The sequence below is a fragment of the Musca domestica genome, unplaced genomic scaffold (assembly GCF_030504385.1).
Source record: "Musca domestica strain aabys unplaced genomic scaffold, Musca_domestica.polishedcontigs.V.1.1 2, whole genome shotgun sequence".
NCBI classification, from domain to species: Eukaryota; Metazoa; Arthropoda; class Insecta; order Diptera; family Muscidae; genus Musca; species Musca domestica.
In genome coordinates, this window is record NW_026712249.1 from 2,255,959 (window position 1) to 2,276,362 (window position 20,404).

Below are 20,404 nucleotides of genomic sequence, written 5' to 3' on the forward strand. Positions count from 1 at the left end.
TACAATTTTCGGCCGTGGTATAATCCCTAAGTGTTGCTAGGTACATAACATTAGTAGGGTAAAGATTGATGTTAAAAAAATCATATTGAGCTAAGTAAGGGTTTTAAATTTATATTTTGGGTATCAATTGTTCAGAGAAGGGATCTTTTATACAAAGAACAGCGGAGGTTGTAGCTGGAGTCTTTGGATTTGGCCCTCTCCCTACAAAATTTGTACAGTAAAAAAATACAATTAAAAAAAAATATTAAGTTCTTTAATGCTCTCCTTCTTAGGGTAAAGTAAACATTAGAACCCATTATGACCCACATATACCAACTTTTAGACATATTCGTGGGAAAATTTGGCAAAAATCATCAAAATATCGAATTATTTTTCGGAAGGAATGTACTGAGTCAAATTGGATGAAGAATTTTTTTTGTATAAATATATTTGAAACAGTTCCGATTTCTTTCTAGAAAAAATTTGATTCGAACATTAATTACTGTTCGTAGAAACAACTCGTTGTTCTTTAGCTTACTGGTAATACAAAAAGTGTGTACTTGGTATACTGTAATATCGTTACTACGGAGTGGATATTACGGATGTGCAGGACAAATTCAACTAATCGGATGAACAATATATATGAGAGCTATAGCTATATCTGAACAGATTTTCACCAAATTTGACATACTTATTTCTAGGCTCAATTTGGTCCATCCCATTAGGGCTAATATTACACGTTTGGTGCACCAAAAAGCTAATCGCACGAAGATATATTTGGGAGCTATATCCAAATCTGAACCGATCTTGATAACATTTAGCAAAGGTATTTCTGAGTTGTATTTTATATATTTCCCCAAATATCGCTGCTACAGAAGACATATTACGGCAGCGGAGGACATAAATAACAAATAGGATGAACAATATATATATATATATATATATAGGAGCTATAGCTATATCTGAACCGATTTCGAATTTGGCATACTCATTTGCAGGCCTAATTTGGTCTTATGTGCAAAATTTTAGACTATTTTGGCTGATATAACACGTTTGGTGCGCAATAAAAGCGAAATCGGACGAAGATATAAATGGGAATTTTGACCGATTATATCCAATTTCAATAGGGTTCGTCCGTGGGTCAAACAAATTATTTGTGCGAAATTTTATCTGGATCGGGCAATAAATGCGACCTGTACTTTGTTTAAAAAAATACATGGACAGACGGACGGACGGAAATGCATAAAACTCAGAATGTGATTCTATGCAGATCATCAAAAGGAACTATAGGTCTATCTCGTTTCCTTTTGCCTGTTCCAAACGAATGCACCACCTTGTGGTGTAGGGTATACAGAATAATAATAATCTACATTTTGAACTTCCCAACCAAATCAACACAATTTTTCTAATCAGCTCGATCTTAACATTGGTTAATTTGGATAAGTTCCTGCTCATGCATACATAGCCACCATCTCCTACAAGTTACAAAGAAACGTACAAACCAATAATACCATCTACACCACTGTAGTGTAGGGTATAAAAACTATTTTTAGACTTAATCAATTCTAAGAAAATTGGCGATATTTTTTGGTGTATGCTTTTTTTCTTCAAACTATTCTCAGAATTGGCTTTATTGTTTAATAGTATAAGTGTTGTGACAATAATGCGACATCTCCCAAACAAAAGAAAGCATTTAAATCGTAATTCTCGCCAGCTAATAAAGAATAAATCAAATGTGAGGAGGGTAAAAGCTTTGCGGAACCTGTAGGCTGCACACAAATAAATAACGAAAAGCAAAGGTCTCATTGAAAATACAGGTTCGCGTGTGTGTGTGTTTCCATCTGTTTGTCTGTAGTGCCTAGTGTTGTAAAGACACCCACACACTTGATGCTGCGAGTGATGTTGGTGGAGGTATGTACGCTTGTAACATTGGTTGTAGTATAACAGTTTGAAACGAATATGGCCTGGCTCCACAGCTTAAAAATGGACAGTGTATTTTATATTGGCCAAGTCTCAGTATTTCATACTCAGAATATTACCAATTCTCTCTCGAATTATTGGAAAAATCTCTTATAGGGCTATAGAGAGCAAAGGAGTGCGCATTGCGTGAAACTTTTACAATGTTTGTTTTGATTTTTTCTTTGGTAAATACAGACACAAATAACATGTTGCTCCACGAACACCAAAAGTCATGGCAAATGACATTCATGCACACACACACAACACACACTTGTACATACTATACAAGTATGAATGACAATCACAAACTGTCAAACTTGCCTGCTAGAAGTAATCATTTTTATTAAGTAATTGGTAGTGATTTTAATGCATGTCTTCATTGAAGGCAGTTTAGATTTTAGACTTTTAAAAAAATAATCTGATGAAAATTATTGCTTTAAACTTCAATAAAGCAAGATTAATGTTTCTACAAGAAAGCAACTATCCATTTGTTTTCTTTTTTTTATACCCAACACCACAAGGTGGTCAGGAGTATTATGTCTTTATGCATTTGCTTGCAACAGGCAAAATGAAACGAGATAAATCCATAGTTCCTTTTGATGATCTGCATAGAATCACATTCTGAGTCGATTTATGCATGTCGGTCTGTCCGTCCATCTGTCCTTTTGTCCATGTATTTTTGTCGTATTTATTGCCCGATGCAGATGAAATTTTGCACAAGTCATTTGTTTGGCACAAGGAAGAACCCTATTGAAATTGGGGATAATCGTCAAAATTTAGGTATAGCTCCCATTTATAAATTCGTCCGAATTGCCTTTTTGTGCACCAAACGTGTAATAAGCCCAAATAGTATGGAATTTTGCATACACAATCAAATTAGTCCTGAAAAAAGGTATGTCAATTTTGATCAAAATCGGTTCAGATATATCTATATATTTTGTCCTCTGCAGCCGTAATATGCACTCTGTAACAACAATATTTGGGGAAATATATCAAATACAGCTCAGAAATAACTTTGGTAAATTTTATCGAGATCGGTTCAGATTTGGGTATAGCTCCCATATATAACTTCGTCCGATTTGCTTTTTATTGTGCACCAAACGTGTAATATTAGAAGAAATGGGATGGAATTTGGCACTTACGACCGAATTCAGTCTAGAAGCTAGTACGTCAAATTTCGTGAAGATAGGTTTAGATATAGATATAGCTCCCATATATATCTTCCATATATATTGTCCATCCGATATGTTATATTTGTTCCCCACAGCCGTTATATGCACTCCGTAGCAACGATATTCAGGGACATATATCAAATACTGCTCAGAAATATCTTTGCCAAATTTTATCGAGATTGGTTCAGATTTAGATATAGCTCCCATATATGTCTTTATCCGATTTCAAGTTAATTGTGCACCAAATTGGCAATACAAGCCCGTATTGAGAAGATACAAATGCTTCGGCATATTTAGTCCTTTGAACTTTATATTATAAGTATAACCATAGCTTGTGTGGTTTAATTATTCAATAAAAACTTTTAATTCTTATGTGAAGCTCTACTAAATATGCAAAGTGCTGTAGGGTATCATAAAGTCGGCCCCGCCCGTCTTTAAGACTTTCTGGTTTTTATAGAAGTTAGGTTTATAAGTTATACTTTTTTTTGCTATTTTTTAGACTTTCATCATGTTTTGGTTTTTGCGACCAATATTGCAGTACGGACCAAACCTTTGATTTACCATTGTGTTTCAGATTAAAATGCCTCAGTTTTTATGAATTATTTGGATATTCGAATTTCTTCCATTAGGAAAAAGAAAAAAATATTGCACCAGTAAAAATAGTTTCCTAAATAGGAAATGAGGCCATCATTACAAGTTACTTTTTGATATACATAATTTTTTTTTTCAACAGATTCCTAACATCCTTTGACTTTATGTTTTGAAATCCTCAAATTGCCACTAAAATCCGACTAATAATTAAAGATATAATAACGGCTCAAAGTCACATATGGATACGTTGATCCATCAAGTGCTATAAAAAGTAGTATATATATATAACATTTGATCGTGTAATCGTGTAGAGCATACTTATAAAATCTATAAAACAAAGAATTTCCCAGAAAGGGGTGATCTCGTCGCTGCTTAGATCCTTTGCACAGATACAATGCTTTTATTGTTAGATTTCTCTTGGACAATATCTTCTAACTTAAATATCGTCATCTGTCATGGTCTCTTAACTTAGATACAATTTTGTTGATGACTGAACTCTTTCAAAATTTCGAGGTATCTTCGAAAATAAATATCAATAATGAGAGAAATATGTAGATATACCAAGTTTGAAAAAAAACGCTCACTTTTTTGCAAGTTATGCAATTAGTATTAGGAATTGTGACCCTTCGTGGGGGAGGTAGCAGAAGGGGTGGGCCGATATATATAATCATCACACCAGATCTTGCTTTAATAAATATATTTATATGTATGAAACATTTTATAAGAGTTATAATTTTTCGGAACTGTGTTGGGCTGTTTGTTCGGGATCCCGTAGTATTGTGTTGTTGCAAAATAGTTAGGCTAAATCTCATTATTGTTGTTTTTACAAAAAAATACGTTTCTTTGTTAGGGAATATCCAGGTTTCGGAAAGAGCCACTAATCTTAATCAGTTCTCTTTGTTTTTTGCCTGGGATATTCTCCCAAGGAGTAATAAAAAAAAAACTCCTACGACAAAAAACTTTTTTACCCAAGTGACGAGATTGTAAGCTCAACCAAATAATTAAATTAGATTCAAATTTTTGTCGTATAGAATATCCCAGACAAAACACTAATAAATAAACGTTGTTTTTATAAAAAAAAAAACAAAAATAATGCGGTTAAGCCTGACTGTTTAGCAACAACAAAAAGTTGTCATTTTTTCAAAATTTTAGTGCGTCGATCTAGCACTGATATAAATGTTAGGGTTGGCAAAGTTGGCAAAAAATTGGATGATTCTTTCTTGCCCTATGATGTAATTATTTTCTGTGAAAAACTTTTGTGGATGAGGTATCAAAAGGAGTGGACTGATATTGTACATAGTGATAGGTATAAGTAATATTAAAGGACTTTTTTCTTTATCTTAAATATTCCAGCCACAATTTCTAATGAGTTGTTGAAATTTCGAGATTTCATTTGATAAATTACTTTTCCCAAAAATAAAACTTAATAGGTACCCCCATAGGATGGTACATTCTGATTTTAAATATCCAAAACAAATCATATTTTGTCAATTTAGATTAACAAAATTTTCAGCCCTCCCGGCGGAAAATTTGCAATATGAATAAAACCCGTCCTACGAATACTTTTCAATGACGGTCGTCGTGACATGATTGATTTGATTTTGCAGTCTTAATGGATATATTCTTTAAATGTCCAGGATTGGATTATTAGTTATTTGCCTGGATGTATTAAACAATTGTTGGCCAAGGCTGGAGAATTGTCTCAAAGCATAATGCTGACCCTAAATTTTATTAGTTTCGGCGACCAACTATTTTAAAGTTTACTTGACAAATTTACTTCGACAGATACAACTGTGCAAGTATCCGATCTTTTACTATTTTATATAACACATATACGGTTTATTGAGCACCCAATAAAACTCATTGGAATTATAATTGGCATTTCTGACATGGTCTCTGTTTTTTTTTTTTGGTTTTATTACCACCATTTTGAATTGTTTTTCTTTTTGGAAAGGAGAAATCTTATTGCTATGGATTTAAGTAATATTGGTTTTGATTATTCTACTTGACTAACAATTGATATTCGAATGATGGTTCTGTTGTTCGGTTACTTTGGTTTTTGGTTCTTAAAAATTAAAAACAATTTTCAATCACAATAGTACACACTTATCGTTACGCCATGCCATACTTTCGTATTGTTTCGGCAATATCTACACTTAAATGATTAATTAGGACTCTGTTCGGCCAGTAAGGTGAGGATTATTAATTGATTTGCTTAATTCGTAGGTTGTTTGGTTTGGAAATTGGTTTGTGTCGTGCTTGACTGTGGCCAGCCTGTTCCTCCGGGTTGGGTTAGTTGTACTCTTAGTTTGTCACATACAAATGTTGGCTTAAGCTAATAAAAATCTAAAATCGCTTGGAAGGATATCAAGTGGTGATAGACATTACAATCAGATGTATCCAATGCGGAGAGCTATGTGTCTTGTTACCTGCTGTTCTCTTGACTTTCATAAAAACTTGTATTTGTTAAAATTAAAAAAAAATAATGATTTCCTTCTTTTCATTTGCTCCATTTTGTTTCAAATTTTGTAAAATTTTTGGAGATATTCGGGATGGTGTGTCCGTGTACTTGGGTGGGTAAAAGGATTTTTGCTTTGGTGGTGGTGGTGGGAGTTCTCTCCAGTTGAAACTATTCTAAATTTACAAGAGATTGTGAGCGTGTTAACGCCCATGTGTTCCCTTTTTTGCGGTTTGGTTTTGCGGCAGCGGCGACAACACTACACACTACAGAAGAAGGGGTTTCATGGCCTCTACTTGGAAGTGTGAAGTGTTTGGATATACTATCATTCCAAAATGTAAAACAGCCAGTAGCCAAGATTAAAGGCCATGAAGCTGACGGGGAAAACCATGCGTGAGTATTTATCGATGATGTTGACATCCTTGATTTTGGGTATGGTGGCTTTGATGGCAGATGCCCCCTTTTTCAGGGCATGTATTACACGAGGTTTATTGCCTGCAAAAAAAAGAGATACAATTTTGAATTAATCTATGTGGTTCGCATGAACGTTGCCTTACCTCGCTGACCCCGGTATCTAAGATTAGAACGACTTGTGGTTCCATAGTTGCGTGCAATTCGAAAACTCGGTGGAAATTTGGCCAAATCCAATGTTTCTGCACCCAGAGAATTTAGTGTGCTGTTGTAGTTGCCCTTGCGCAGCGATGGTATGGGACTCATGCGCACGTCTTGCAGCTCGATGATATCCTCGGCAGTTGAACAGGTTTCGGATTTATCTTGTTTCCCTGAAACGAAATGATTAGGTTTTTTGTTAATCTGTATTAATAAAAGAGTGAATTCATCAATCTTGAAATCTTGGTGAGGGTCATTCTTGGTTTTTGGAAATTCGTACTACAACGGTACGAAAATTATTAAGAGGTACTAAATATGGAACCCTTTGTATTTGAGGAAGCAGTAAAGCATGAACTCTTTAACTTTGAAAGAGGGTCATTGATGGAGTGTATCATAGATGTACCAAAGGGTTTTGGAAAATTCGGATTATAAGTGTACGAAAAGTACTAAAATGTAATACATTTGGTACAATTTCATATCATGGGAACGGTTAGAGCTAAAAACTTAAATTTTGGAATTAAAGCCAAGGCTAAGGAGTAGAGTCGATGTAGGGGGATAGTTTTGGAAGTGTACTTAGGTATATGAGAAGTACTAAACTGTACTCAATTTTGCACAATTTCAATTTGACGGAACGCATGGAGCTGGAATTCTGAAATTTCAATTTAAAATTAGTGGCGGAGTGTAGCACTGGAATATGGAGGTAATTTTGAAAATGTTTACTTATGTGCATGAAAATTACCACATGGTACTTAATTTGGTACAATTTGGCTGAACCAATAGAGTTGAAATCCTAATATTTGTACCCTACAACACTATGTGTTGGGGTATTATAAGTTTGATTGGGCCAAAAATTATGTAACACCACGAAATATTGGTTTCCCACATAGGAAAGTATATATGGATCTTCCTATCTCGCCGAGCTGAGTCGATCTAGCTATGTATGTCCGTCCGTCCGTCTGTCCATATTAATTTAGTAATCACTCTACAGGTCGCAATTATTTCCCGATCCTCACGAAATTTAAAATGTAGGTGGGGTTAATGTCAGAATAGAACCCTATTTCTTTTGGTGATGATCGCATAATATTTAGGGGTTGAAATGGACCAGATACTGAAAAATTTCCTGATTTTGTAGTTGCTCTACAGGTCACAATTATAGACCAATCGAAGCGAAAGTTAGCATGGGGCTAGAGCTTTGGGCTGGGCAGAAGCCTTCAATTTTGATGGTCATCGGGTAACATTTAGTGGTTGAAATAGACCGTAGAATTTGTGATAAAAAAATCAAATTTTCCATTAAACCGCGAATATTTTTAATGCCGGCGAAATCACAAATAGACGAACAGGTCAATTCTGACCGTTACGTAGATGCCGATAGTAAAAATATCGGATATTTATAGCGAAATATATACAATGTATATATACAAAGGAAGGGGATGTTAGCTAGAATGCTTATATCTCCAGAATGGCTAGAGCGATTTTGACAAATTTTGTAAAATTAGAATGCCCTTTTGGCATAAAAGTATAAAATCTAAAAAAATCGCTTAAAAAGATACCAATAATGATGTTAATATAGATTTTGTAGTAATTTGTGACATATTTTTATTTTTTCATATTTTTTATCGCATGCGATTTTTTCAATTCGACTTATAATATTGCAGTGTATATTTTGTAATATTTTTGCACTTTACAAAACAGGTTGGGGTTATTATTTACATACAGATTGCAATTATCGTTCGATCCTCACGAAATTTTGAAGGTAGGATTAGGCTCAGAAGGGCTTCAAAGATGTCCGCAATATATTTAGGGGTTGAAATGGACCAGCATCTCAAAATGTTCCTGATTTTGCAGCCGTTATAAAGGTCACAAATAGAAACCAAAGGACACGAAATCTCGCATGAAGTTAGAATTTAAGACAGCGGGTAGAATGGACCACTACTTTTGTCTGAAAAGATACCAACATTACTTACATGTGATATCCGAAATGCACAATAGTCGAACTTCTAGCTTTTTTATGCTGATTTCGTTGACGAATATAGCCAAATTGCTTTTGGAGATGATCGCAAAATATTTAGGGGTTCAAATAAACCAAAAACAGAAAAAAATCCTGATCACACATTTGAAGCCAATCGACACGCCTGAGAAGATAGTTAAGCAGAGTGAAGAATTGTAGCATTTTGGATGACCATTGGATTACATTTAGCCGTAAAATGGACCACAAAAACTAACAGCACGACGGAGTGCATAAATATCGGAAAAATGTCTGTGGTCAAAATGCTAAGGGTAATATCGGGCAGTGCTACGTGACATAATTTCAGAAGCGAAATCTTCCAAAATAGATTTGGACATGAGGGGGCTTCTCACATACTGTAGTGTTGTAGGGTATTACATGGTCGTCCCCGCACGACTATAGCCTTTGCTAACTTGTTTAAAATGAGATTGCATTGTAGGACTAAGTGTTGTACGTAGTTTTGTAAATTGGCACTTATGTGTACTAAATGGCATTACATTGGGTACCATTTGGAGTCCTTGGGCTGCATTTTGATAGGATCTCTCCCTATTAAATGTATGTCACTTTACCTTGACAAAGCTCATAAATTTAAATATAGCCTGCCTTTCTAAATTCCAATTTAAAATTTTGGTAACCATCTTGACAAAAATCGAGGAAATTTGTAACTCACCTGATTTCTTACTGTCGCCATCTTTGCCACGTTTCACTTTCTTTTTGGCTCTCTTGCCCCAGTAGGTATAATTGACGGCCGCATACTCCAATAGGGCAGCAAAGACGAACACAAAACACATGACCAGATAAATATCTATGGCTTTGACATATGATATCCTGGGTAAGGAACTCCGTACTCCCGTACTTATGGTAGTCATAGTGAGGACAGTGGTTATGCCTGCAGAGAACATTGATTAAAACCTCCAAATAGGCTGTCGAACGAACAGACGGGAAACCCCCACTCACCCAATGCCACACGAGCACTAGTTGCCTCGTGATTTATCCAAAATGAAACCCAGGAGAGCATAACGATCAAAATGCTTGGCAGGTATGTTTGGAAGATGAAGTAGCCGATGTTGCGCTGCAGCTTGAAGGAGAGCGACAAACGTTGGTACACCCCAGTGGCGAGGCGTTCCTTGCGATCGTTTGTCTCGTAGCCGATTATTGTAAATTGTGGCAGTTGTGCATCCTCGACACCGCGCACTGGTGTGGGTTTCCAATACATGACGACATCGCTGACAGTGTAACCATCTGCAAATTGGAGGGCTTAAATTAAAAGAGGGTGCACTTGGAGTGCTAGCGACCGACTTACAGCTTTCAATTTCCACGGTGCAGTTTTGTGAATCCAGGGGATAGTAGTGCAAATCCATCATGCAGGCTAGTGTTGTTGTGAATCGCATGCCATAGGTGACGGATCCGTCCCCACCCAAACGCACCAGTTTATTGCGTTCGGTAACGTCGTGTAAAAAGCTAGCAATAACAATAAAATAAAAGGTATTTAACATTGGTGTCTGTCTGCACACCCACACACACACAAACGCTTGTGTTTCCTCACCTATTTTTATCGTTCGCAAAAAATGTATCCGGCACCCAAATTTTCTCTGCAAAATCTCCCGACAGTGTGAGCACATCATTGACGCCATCATCATCCGCATCGTCATCGTAGTAGGGACCGTATGCATTGAACGCTAACCGCTCGTCGCGCCAATACTGATTCAGATACATGGTAATTGTGTAGTCCTGAAAACAAATGCAAGAGGGTTACTTACCACTCGCTCACAGCTCATCGAAAATGTTAATTCCTTTAGTGACAAATACCAGCCCACCTAGACATGGACACACATACGCACACACGCACACACCAACCCTCTACATCCCATTCTCATCCAATCTAAGCACGTTTCAATGATGGGGAATGAAATGAAGTGAAAATACATTTGTTTGCATTTCGTTTGTAGGCGTGTGCGTGTATGTGTGTGTGTGTTGGAGTGTCTGTATGTGACAAATGTTGTTCTTCAAGGATGCCATTAAATTCGTAAATAACTTCCTTCGTAACGTCGTCGAATTCGATGCTGGTTTTGTGTATTTAAATATTAGAGTGGTTCTCTAATCATTGTATCTTTCCCGTTTGCTCTCCATAATAGAACTTTTTATGATATAGCTCAATTTAGAAGTTGAAATAACTGGTGTCACTATTATAAAATCTACTTTTAAAAGTGCATCTACGCTTTTAGTTTTTTTCCTGCTCGGGGCTTTCTACCCTCTAGAAATGAAAACTGGTTTAGACCTTTATAATGCCGAATATCTGGCGGTACCCCGAAATGGGGAGCTATTGCATATAAAGTTAAACTTTTTTGTAAGAAGGTTTGATTTTCTCAAAAAAATAAATCTTATTTGAGCCGCGACCACTTCTGAACTTATCATTCCCATGATTAAAAAAACACAAACTATCAAATTACGACACCCATATAAAAGACATTTAAAAATCGACTTCGGATTTTGCGCGTATTGAGGATAAATATGTTTCATTTATTTTTGATTAGTGGTTGAGTTACAAAAAAATATTTCTATTTTCGGCCCGAACCACCTCGATAGAGAAATATTGTATTGTACGTAATAAAAAATGTTGACCTTATGTCGAGAAGGTACCAGAAATACTGGATCTATATTACCCATTCTTTGCATCTGGCATAAGCGTAATTCAGTGTGAGATAAAAAAACTGCAACAAAGTCAAAAGCCATAATTTTTAATTTTATTGAATGAAAGCTAAAAATGTCGGGAATAGCATCAAACTTTGAAAAATTAGATTTGTTCGAATTGGTCACCTCTGGCACGAATTATGGCCTTCAAGCGGCCAATGAAACCATCACACGCTGCCCGAATGTTGCTCTGAGGTATTTTTCCCATTCCCGGCGAGACGCTTGCTTGACACTTTGGTTTGTTTTTAGTGCCAACCTTGCTTTCCAAAATTTTTAGTGCCATAATTCTCCAGATATAATAGTCCAACGGATTGGTATCAGGAGATTTTGGTGACCATTGTGCGCTGGAAATGAAGCGAGGAACCTCATTTTGTAACCATTCTTGGGAATGTCCAAGGTCTGCGGCCAAAATGTTCGTGTGTTTAAGGTTTTGATACACCCTCCAGAATATTTTCGCGATAATATTCGACATTTATTCTGATGCCACGGCTGATTAGTACGAGCGGAGAGCGACCAGTGGCACCATGACCATGGCCGGCGCTTGAGTTCTGGTGGCCAACCGAAGGTGCACATTTTCAGCTGACCTCTTTGGCAAGAGTTTTGGTGTTTGGCAACTGCTGGACAACAAATGTTTTCTCATCGAAGAAAACTAAATTCGGAAAATCACCACTTTCGGCGAAGCGAAGAAATTCTTTAGCTCTTTTGAGTCTATTTTCTTTCTGTTGCGGTGTAACTTCTTGCACTTTTTGTAATTTCAATGGCTCATTTTTCAATATTTGCCCAATGAATGCCGATGGAATATTACGATATGTTCAGCCCACGAGCCATTTTTTGGCCACTGCAACGCGGGTTTCGATCAAGTCACTTCTTTACTTTTCGAACCATTTCTGCTGAGGTTACTGTTTTCTTCCGTTCACTTACTTGACGTCAGGCTACGCTACCAGTACCACGGTAACGAGCGATTGTACGAGACACAAAAGATTTATTCACATTTAAATACTGGAGTGCTCTAATTATAGCCACTTGTGGTTATCCAGCTAAATATAAAGAAATTATACTATCACGCTTAAATTCCATCATGAATAACTTTTTTCTGGAAAATTCTCACAAAAATGCGTTTGTACGCTTGTAAACAATATAATGAGCTATTACTGCAATAATTTTAATTTGGTTGCAGTTTTTTCATCTCACTTTGCTTAGAAATATTACATCATCGGGAACTCCTCTCGTATTATACATAATACAAGACCTCTCGAAGGAGGTCTTATATCTTGAATATTTTCAAGTGTAGAAATATCAGGATGAGCAAATTTTGACGAATATCAAGAAATAAGTTAGTGGAGGAGACATTAGAATTTGGAACATTATGAACATTAGATCTTTTGGATCGAAGTCTTACAAAAAAAAAAAAAAAACTGAACTGGATGATCCCTTTGTGACGAACGAACTTGGACGTATGTGTTACGAAGTTTCGAGCCAGCTATTAAAATATTTCCGCAAAACCAACCTAATATTTGTCAACTGTAGTAATTATTATCATTCATTAACTTTAGTTTCACAATCGGCTTGTTCTTAATTCTGTTTACACACCTAACACCCAATTTGCTCTCGAACGCTCATTAATAAACATTAACTAAAGTAAATACAATATTTAGTTAGCATCTGTTTCGAATAAAGCTTCGGTACAATGGTGTTTATTCCGAACAGCATTTAAATTCATTTCAAGTCTGATAAATTCTTATATTTAATAATGCATTTTAATATTTAATATCTTTTAAAAAACAACTTTTTGGATATTTGTTTCCAAACTTACCATATTTACTTCGGAAATGGCATCGAAACTTGCTATTGTCAGGTCCATTCCCACATGCAAAGGCTCTCCTGTTGTAAGGATAAAACAGATCACAGATTTCAATCCACTGATTCTTCATCTCCTCAAGAAAACTTACCTCCGAAATTCGGTCTTAGTCGAATATCGTATCCTTTCAATATTTTTGTAATGGTCTGGGTGACATTTTCCAGTCGACCGGCAATCATTTCTCTTCGTTTGCATCTGACGGGGGTTGTGTGAAGCACCAGCATAATGACTAAACTGCAGGCTATTGTTGTGCCAACAGTTTTTAGCATTTTGTTTGTTCGTGGAAAGGACACTTGAGTATGGATACTGTGCGATGCTCCTTAATGTTCATTCCATAGCTGTTCTAAGCACTTGGGGAGGGGCCTTCAAATCTGCAAAACAAAAACAACAGAACAACGCAAGGAAATGCATTATCCGCCATCATTAACAGCGTCGTCACCGTCATCATCCTCGCCTGAGCATGAATAGTCAGTCCACAGTAATGGCCATCAATGGCAAGTGTCTGAGGGGGGGAGGGCGCCAAAGACAACGTTAGTGTAACATCCGTTACGCATATGGGTTCTATTTTATTTAGTTTTCTTTTTTATTGTTTAGCGAAAAAGAAAGGTTTATTCAACTTTTTTAGGCAACGTCACAACATTTGGCTGTGTACATACGAGGGTGGATAGTGAAATTGATGTGTCACTTGACCAAACAAAGAATGTCGATATTAGCTGCAATCGTTTTAAAAATCCTATCGAAGGGATACTTTTCACAAATCTGTTTGCATCTCCACATAGTATTTAATATTTCCCTGACAAGTGAGTACTGCTGAAGCTACCCTCGTATCTACATAGAAACTAGATGGAAAGTGAACAATGATAAAATCCAAAGGAAAGTAACATTTGCAATTGTAACATTAAAACAGAAGATAGAAAACTAGAAAACCTTCAGCTGAGGGTATAATTGCGTTATACCTCTTTCGGACAGAGGCATGTGGGACAGCCCTGTGTTAGTGTGAGAGGGATGGTTTGTGTGAGTTTACAATTAACACCAATACTCGGTGTGGTCGTGTGCGTTACTTAGATGTCGTATAATGATATCAGGCTGTAAATGCTCAAGTGTCGGTTTACTTAACCAAATGTAATGCTACATCCGGAGAGAAAAAGAGAGAAATCTTCTCTTGAGAGTAATTTGAGATATTGTTTGTAAGGAAATCCAAAGAGGTTCTTGAAAATACCAAAAGTTATGCTTTAATTATTTAAGAAGTGCAGCTTCCTTTCATTTGGTTCTAAAACATCACCGAAGAAGAGGTAGCAAAAAACAGAAGGAACAAATTAACAGATATAACAGAAGGTTTGCCAACAAATACAAACCATTAACCTATATTCATAAATATACAAACTAATTACATAGGAAAATAAAGGAATGGACCAAAAAGTTGTCTCATCTGTTATCTTAGTGATGAGATGATGCTGTGAGAGAGCTCAATTCAATTCACTCAACACACAAAATTGGAAATATTTCTATGATTTAATAATATTTAAATCGGCCGGGCCGAACTTTGAATACCCTCCCCCATTTGGAACGAATTTGGCAATTCTCAAATACAATAAAACCCGTTAAAAATGCTGTTAAAATCTTAAAAAAAATACCAAATGGAGCTGTTACATTAGGGTCTATACGACCACATGGACCTACATAGGTAACTTTTGTCATAAGCCATTCCAATGTTCAAATGCGGAAATTAAAAAAAAAAAATGGTGAATAATGTAGCTAAAATCATGAAAATACCGAATATCGGAAGATACCGTTATATGGGGGCTATACGAAGACGTGGACCTGCACAAACAATTTTCTGTCTTAGGCTGTAGTATCCATTACGAACTTCAAATACCAAATTTGTAAGAATTCCGGTAAATAATGTCGCTAAAATCATAAAAATACCGAAAATCGGGAGGTACCGTTATATGGGGGCTATACGAAGACGTGGACCTGCACAGAAAATTTTCTGTCTTAGGCTGTAGTATCCATTACCAACTTCAAATACCAAATTTGAAAGAATTCCGGTGAATAATATCGCTAAAATCAACAAAGTACCGAATATCGGGTACCGTTATATGGGTGCTATACGAAGACGTGAACCTGCTCAGAAAATTTTCTGTCTGAGGCTATAGTATCCGTTACGAACTTCAAACACCAGATTTGAAACAAATCATCAAAATATGGAATATCGGAGGTACTGTTATATGGGGGCTATACGAAGACGTGGACCTGCACAGAAAATTTTCTGTCTGAGGCTGTAGTATCCGTTACGAACTTCAAACACCAGATTTGAAACAAATCATCAAAATATGGAATATCGGAGGTACTGTTATATGGGGGCTATACGAAGACGTGGACCTGCACAGAAAATTTTCTGTCTGAGGCTGTAGTATCTATTACGAACTTCAATACCAAAAGTCCTGCAGACATAATTCACATTTGAGTAAAATTTTATCAACATACTTCATTTCGTTCGGAAGCTAGAATGATTTCCACTGACGGGCAGACGGAAGGACATCGCAAAAAAGACATAGAATTTTATGCTGATCAAGAATATATATACTTTGTGTGGTCTAAAATATATATTTTGAGGTGTTACAAACGGAATGAAAAACTTAATATACCCTCCATACTATGGTGGAGGGTATAAAAAGTGATCGGATGGTAAATTCTAAATTTCTAATTTTAATCAGCCGATAAAAACAGCATTATACAACCTTGTCCATTTTTTCTACTCTTTTCGGTCTTGAAGTAGAAGTTCTCCCTCATTCTAAATTTGGAAATTCTAGTTTTTATCGAATTGTTTCAAATATCGTATTTAAAGTTCGTAATGGGAACTACAGCCGATGACAAAAAAATACTTATGCAGAACCACGGCTTCGTATAGCCCCCATTAAACGGTTTCCCTTTGAGCGGTATTTTTCTACGAAATTTCTTGGTAACTTTTAAAGTTCCTTCAGAATGTGGGAATGTATTAAAAGTTCGGCTGCTGCCCGAATTTAGCGAGATTTTTTATTTGTTTTTTTACCGTTACCCCGTATCTCACCCAAGAATACTAAAATTCAATCATTAATATGCCGAATATCGAATTTGCCGTTACATAGCGGATATGCGTAGACATGGTCCTATATAGACAATTCTCTGTGACAGGATTATTTTGAATTCCAATCGAATTCCAAACCATTCCATTGCAAAAAAAATGGACAGGAATCATTAAAATGCCGAATATTAGTTGCACCGCCATATGGGGCATGAGCAATAATGCACCTCTACAGATAACTAGCTGAACCCGGTGCGCTTCACTACCCCTTTTGATTTTTTATGCATTGAAAATTTTATACTCGAATATATATATAGTGTTCTTTTCGTTCAGGAGCTTAAACAAACAAATCGCTCTGTCTACCAACGCGTGAACATGCCAGGTTCAGCTGACCATGAGCATGTACGAAGTGTTTGTCCTTGTGATTTATTAATTTTTATATAGTAAATGCCAAGCGTACAGGAAACTGTATTCTTTTTAAGTTAAACCGCATTTCTGTTGCGTTTCGAGGAATTCGAAGTAGCAATGCAACTGGACCAACATATTTTTCCATAATAATCGTAACCTCAATTAAATTGTTGTCAAGATTTTTTATAGTTAGCCTAACCAGCGACCATTGTAAAGTCGTTGTGGGTCCATGTTTCTAAATAAAATAATATCCAGATCTGAACTCATATCAATATATTGGCAAATTTTGTTTTCGACTAAATTCTGTTAAGAATTTCAAATTTTATTGAAATTGGGAAAATAAGAAGTATGGAAGACATATTCGAACCCGAACAGATTTCCGTATAATTTGGCAATGTTATTTTTGAACCGAATTCCGTCATATATTCCAAATTTCATTGGAGTCTGACATCAAATATGTCAAATCGGTCGAAAATATATATATCCAAATCTGAACCGATTTCAATGCAATTTTTCAAATTATTTTTGTACCAAATTCCGTTACAGTTTCCAAAATGAAAACTGTATGACCGAGCAATAGATATGTGCATACAAAATCCAAAATTTTTGGAGGTACCTCCGAATCTGATGAAGTTCCAAGTGGAATTTCAAAAATGTATATGGCTTATGTTACATTCAGGCAATTCTATAATAATTTTGGAATACCGGGTCGCACCGTTAAATGGGGCTATTTAACAATGTGGACCTATATATAATTATCTAAAAAAGTAAGATAAAATTCATTGGAAAAACTGGATGATTCTATTATAGACCGTTCATGACCAAATACAGCTCGCTTCAAAATCTTACCTTCCGATCAAAAGTGCACTCTCAAGGGTAAAATACCTATCGTAACCAGTGATAAATCTTCAAGATTGTTCAATTTGGGAAAATATTAGAGTACAAAAATTGTAGAATATAGAAGATTTTTTTTAGATTTTCAGCATTTCGAAGGTTTTACCGCTAATCAACATAGGCCAAGACCATTAATCAAGATCGGTCCACGTTTTCAATTTGCAATTTTGACATCAAAATATCTTGAATGTATGTCCAGGATTTATGAATGAAAGGGTAGCCTTCAAATGTTTCGTATTTTTAGGTTTACAAGACCAAGGCTCCATCCGGATCACTTAGTCAATGGACTTTTAAATCGATTGGAAAAATCGGAGTCGGAGTCTGGCCGAAAATAACTCGACTCCCCAACCCCAATTGTAACAGTTCATAATGGATTAAGTTTCAATTTATTTATTTTTTTTCTTTTTACTCGGGAGTATCAGAGACTAACGTTACACGAACGGAATACCAATGCAAATTAAAAAACAAATTTCCATTTCTATTTTTGCCAAATAATCCTTGAATGTTGTTAAGGTCGTGGTTTTCCACAACGAAGGAGATTACTTGCGGCTATGCCAGCTGCTGCTGTTGGTGCTGGTCGATAACGACGACCCAACGGCAATAACAGCAACGACAACAACACAAGCAAAACGCATCTATAAATGAAAATGAAACTAATAAAATTATCATTAGAAGAGATATTGTCCCTGTGCGGACGGGTGTGTGTGTCTGTGTGTGGGTGTTTGTGTGCGTGAGGATAGTAGTAATCGTTAATTTCGAACCTTGTCCTTTCATTGGAGAATAATCATAATAATAGAACTGCACAACGTTCATGTGGGTGTATGTGTGTGTTGGCTTCTGCTTAGCGATGCTGGAAATGGTGATATTGTTTGTATTGCCATTTATAAATTTTCACAAAAGTGAAAATGGAGGCAAAAGTGAACAACAACTGCACAGTAAACAGACAAGCAAATTCTGCTGTATCAGCATCATCAGCAGAAGCCGCAGCAGCAGCAACATTACGTGCGAACATTATTGGAATCTTCTCCGTCATCGTTAACGCCGTCACAGTCTCTGTCAACATTCTAACACTACATTAACCCACACTCATCGCAAACCACCCGCCCCTCCAGTTCACAAAACAAACATCAGAATGCAGCCCCCAAAATCTGAGGCTCTCGTAAATGACAAGTTTTAGGCTGGCTGGCAATAGATGAATGAATGAACTACGAAAACAAAGAAACAAAAAGGACGAAATGGAAGGGAGGGCGACAGGGGCCGACGACACCGTTTCGCAGCAAGTTTGACCCATTTTTGAGATTTTGTTTGTGACGAATGCATGCCATCGACAACGAATGCCTCGAAGAGAACATGAAAATGCATGGCATCCGACGGATAAACAGATTGTCAAAGGAATAACACCACCAGACAGACAGACAATTATAAACTACAACAACAGCAACAATAATTACAACACAAACACAACGAAGAAGAAGAAACAAACGACAACTAAGCTCAGTGTACCCGTTATACCGTTTTGCTCTTTGGCCTGCACTCGAAGGATAACGATTTAAAAGTGCATCATTGCGGTTTGTGACAGCGCTTGCTTTGATTCTGTAGCCATAACGGTGACGGCAGCGGCGACGACTGTTGTTGCAACAATTTGCTATTGCTTGACCGACCGACCACCTGACATGGTTAGAGTGATGCTGACAGTGTGTGTGTGTGGGGGGGGCGACTGTGTGAGAAGAAACACACAAATTAGGTTCCATTGGCACTTCCATTTCTTTGTTGCTCTTTGATTCTGGCAATGTATTCGCACTTGGCTTTTTCGATTTCTTCTTCTTTGGCCAAGAAGGCAGAGGAAAAAAGACAAACACTTGAAACAAATGCCATGCAATCCATGCAGTGCTATAGAAGATAACCTCGTAGAACTTTAATTTCCTTTGACGCTAATTCCTTTTGTGAGATTTTATGGAAATCGATGTCCTTTGTGGGTTCGCTTCCTGTTTCTTTATCCATCCTGACCCTGTATTATTACTTACCGCACCGTTGAGCTCTCAAATCTGTTGCCTTCGTCGATGTTCGATGCGAGTGAAAAAAAGATTATGTAAAATCCCTTGGGTCGGTTATGGACTACAATCTAATGGGGGTTTGTTGTTGGTATTGCTATTATTTGTATTTCCAGTGTTGGTGGCAATGTAATTATTTATTCGTATAAGTAACGCGTTAAGTATTCGCCCGTATTCCCGTTGGTTCGCTGGTCTCCTGTTCGGTTAGTATCATTCGAATTTAATCACTTTCACTTCAACTTGATTGGCTTTATTTGTGGGTTGAGTGTGCAGCGGATACATTTTCACTACATTTTCATCGTTTTCAAGTGAGACAGACGGCCACTGCTTTCACTTTTCCTTTCATTGTCCGTACTGTTTTGCGTTCCACGAGACACGACGTGCTTTACTATCAACCGTTTCGAACCAACAGAGAGCTTTGATTTGTGTTGTGTGATTCTTTTCGGATGCTGTGTGTTTTCAGTGCCAAAGGATTTGACATTTCTTCTCCGGACGAGAGTAGTGAATGGCATTTAAGAGAGATTTAAGAGAGTTGTTGAGATGAGACTGTCACATTATGCGCAAACTGTACGCCATCTGTTGGCGTTGGTTGATATTAACAGTTTGAAAGCTTTTTTCAATTATTTCGTCAGTTAAGTGTTGAACTGTTTCAAAAACTAGATTCA

At 36.6% G+C, this 20,404-nt stretch overlaps 1 protein-coding gene across 1 annotated transcript; it reads right to left on the minus strand.

Annotated features, from left to right (window-relative positions):
* Positions 1–5,585: 5,585 nt before the first annotated feature.
* Positions 5,586–20,136, minus strand: LOC101891413 (gamma-aminobutyric acid receptor subunit beta-like). The gene is made up of 9 exons (XM_005185761.4): positions 19,713–20,136; positions 13,414–13,693; positions 13,278–13,345; positions 10,320–10,504; positions 10,077–10,234; positions 9,731–10,015; positions 9,444–9,662; positions 6,717–6,941; positions 5,586–6,654 (listed from the first exon to the last, which is right to left on the minus strand). Exons 2-9 carry the CDS (start codon positions 13,589–13,591, stop codon positions 6,485–6,487), a joined length of 1,488 nt encoding a protein of 495 aa, XP_005185818.1. The 5' UTR covers positions 13,592–13,693; positions 19,713–20,136; the 3' UTR covers positions 5,586–6,484.
* Between the last annotated feature and the right edge of the window lie 268 nt (positions 20,137–20,404).

Bases quoted from the DNA above. Each gene is read 5' to 3' on its own strand.
- LOC101891413 (XM_005185761.4), bottom strand. From the start codon at position 13,591: ATGCTAAAAACTGTTGGCACAACAATAGCCTGCAGTTTAGTCATTATG. The intron at 10,016-10,076 runs GTAAGTCGGTCG...TCCAATTTGCAG, and splicing joins CACCGTGGAAATTGAAAGCT to ATGGTTACACTGTCAGCGAT. The intron at 6,942-9,443 runs GTGAGTTACAAA...ATTTCGTTTCAG, and splicing joins TGGCGACAGTAAGAAATCAG to GGAAACAAGATAAATCCGAA.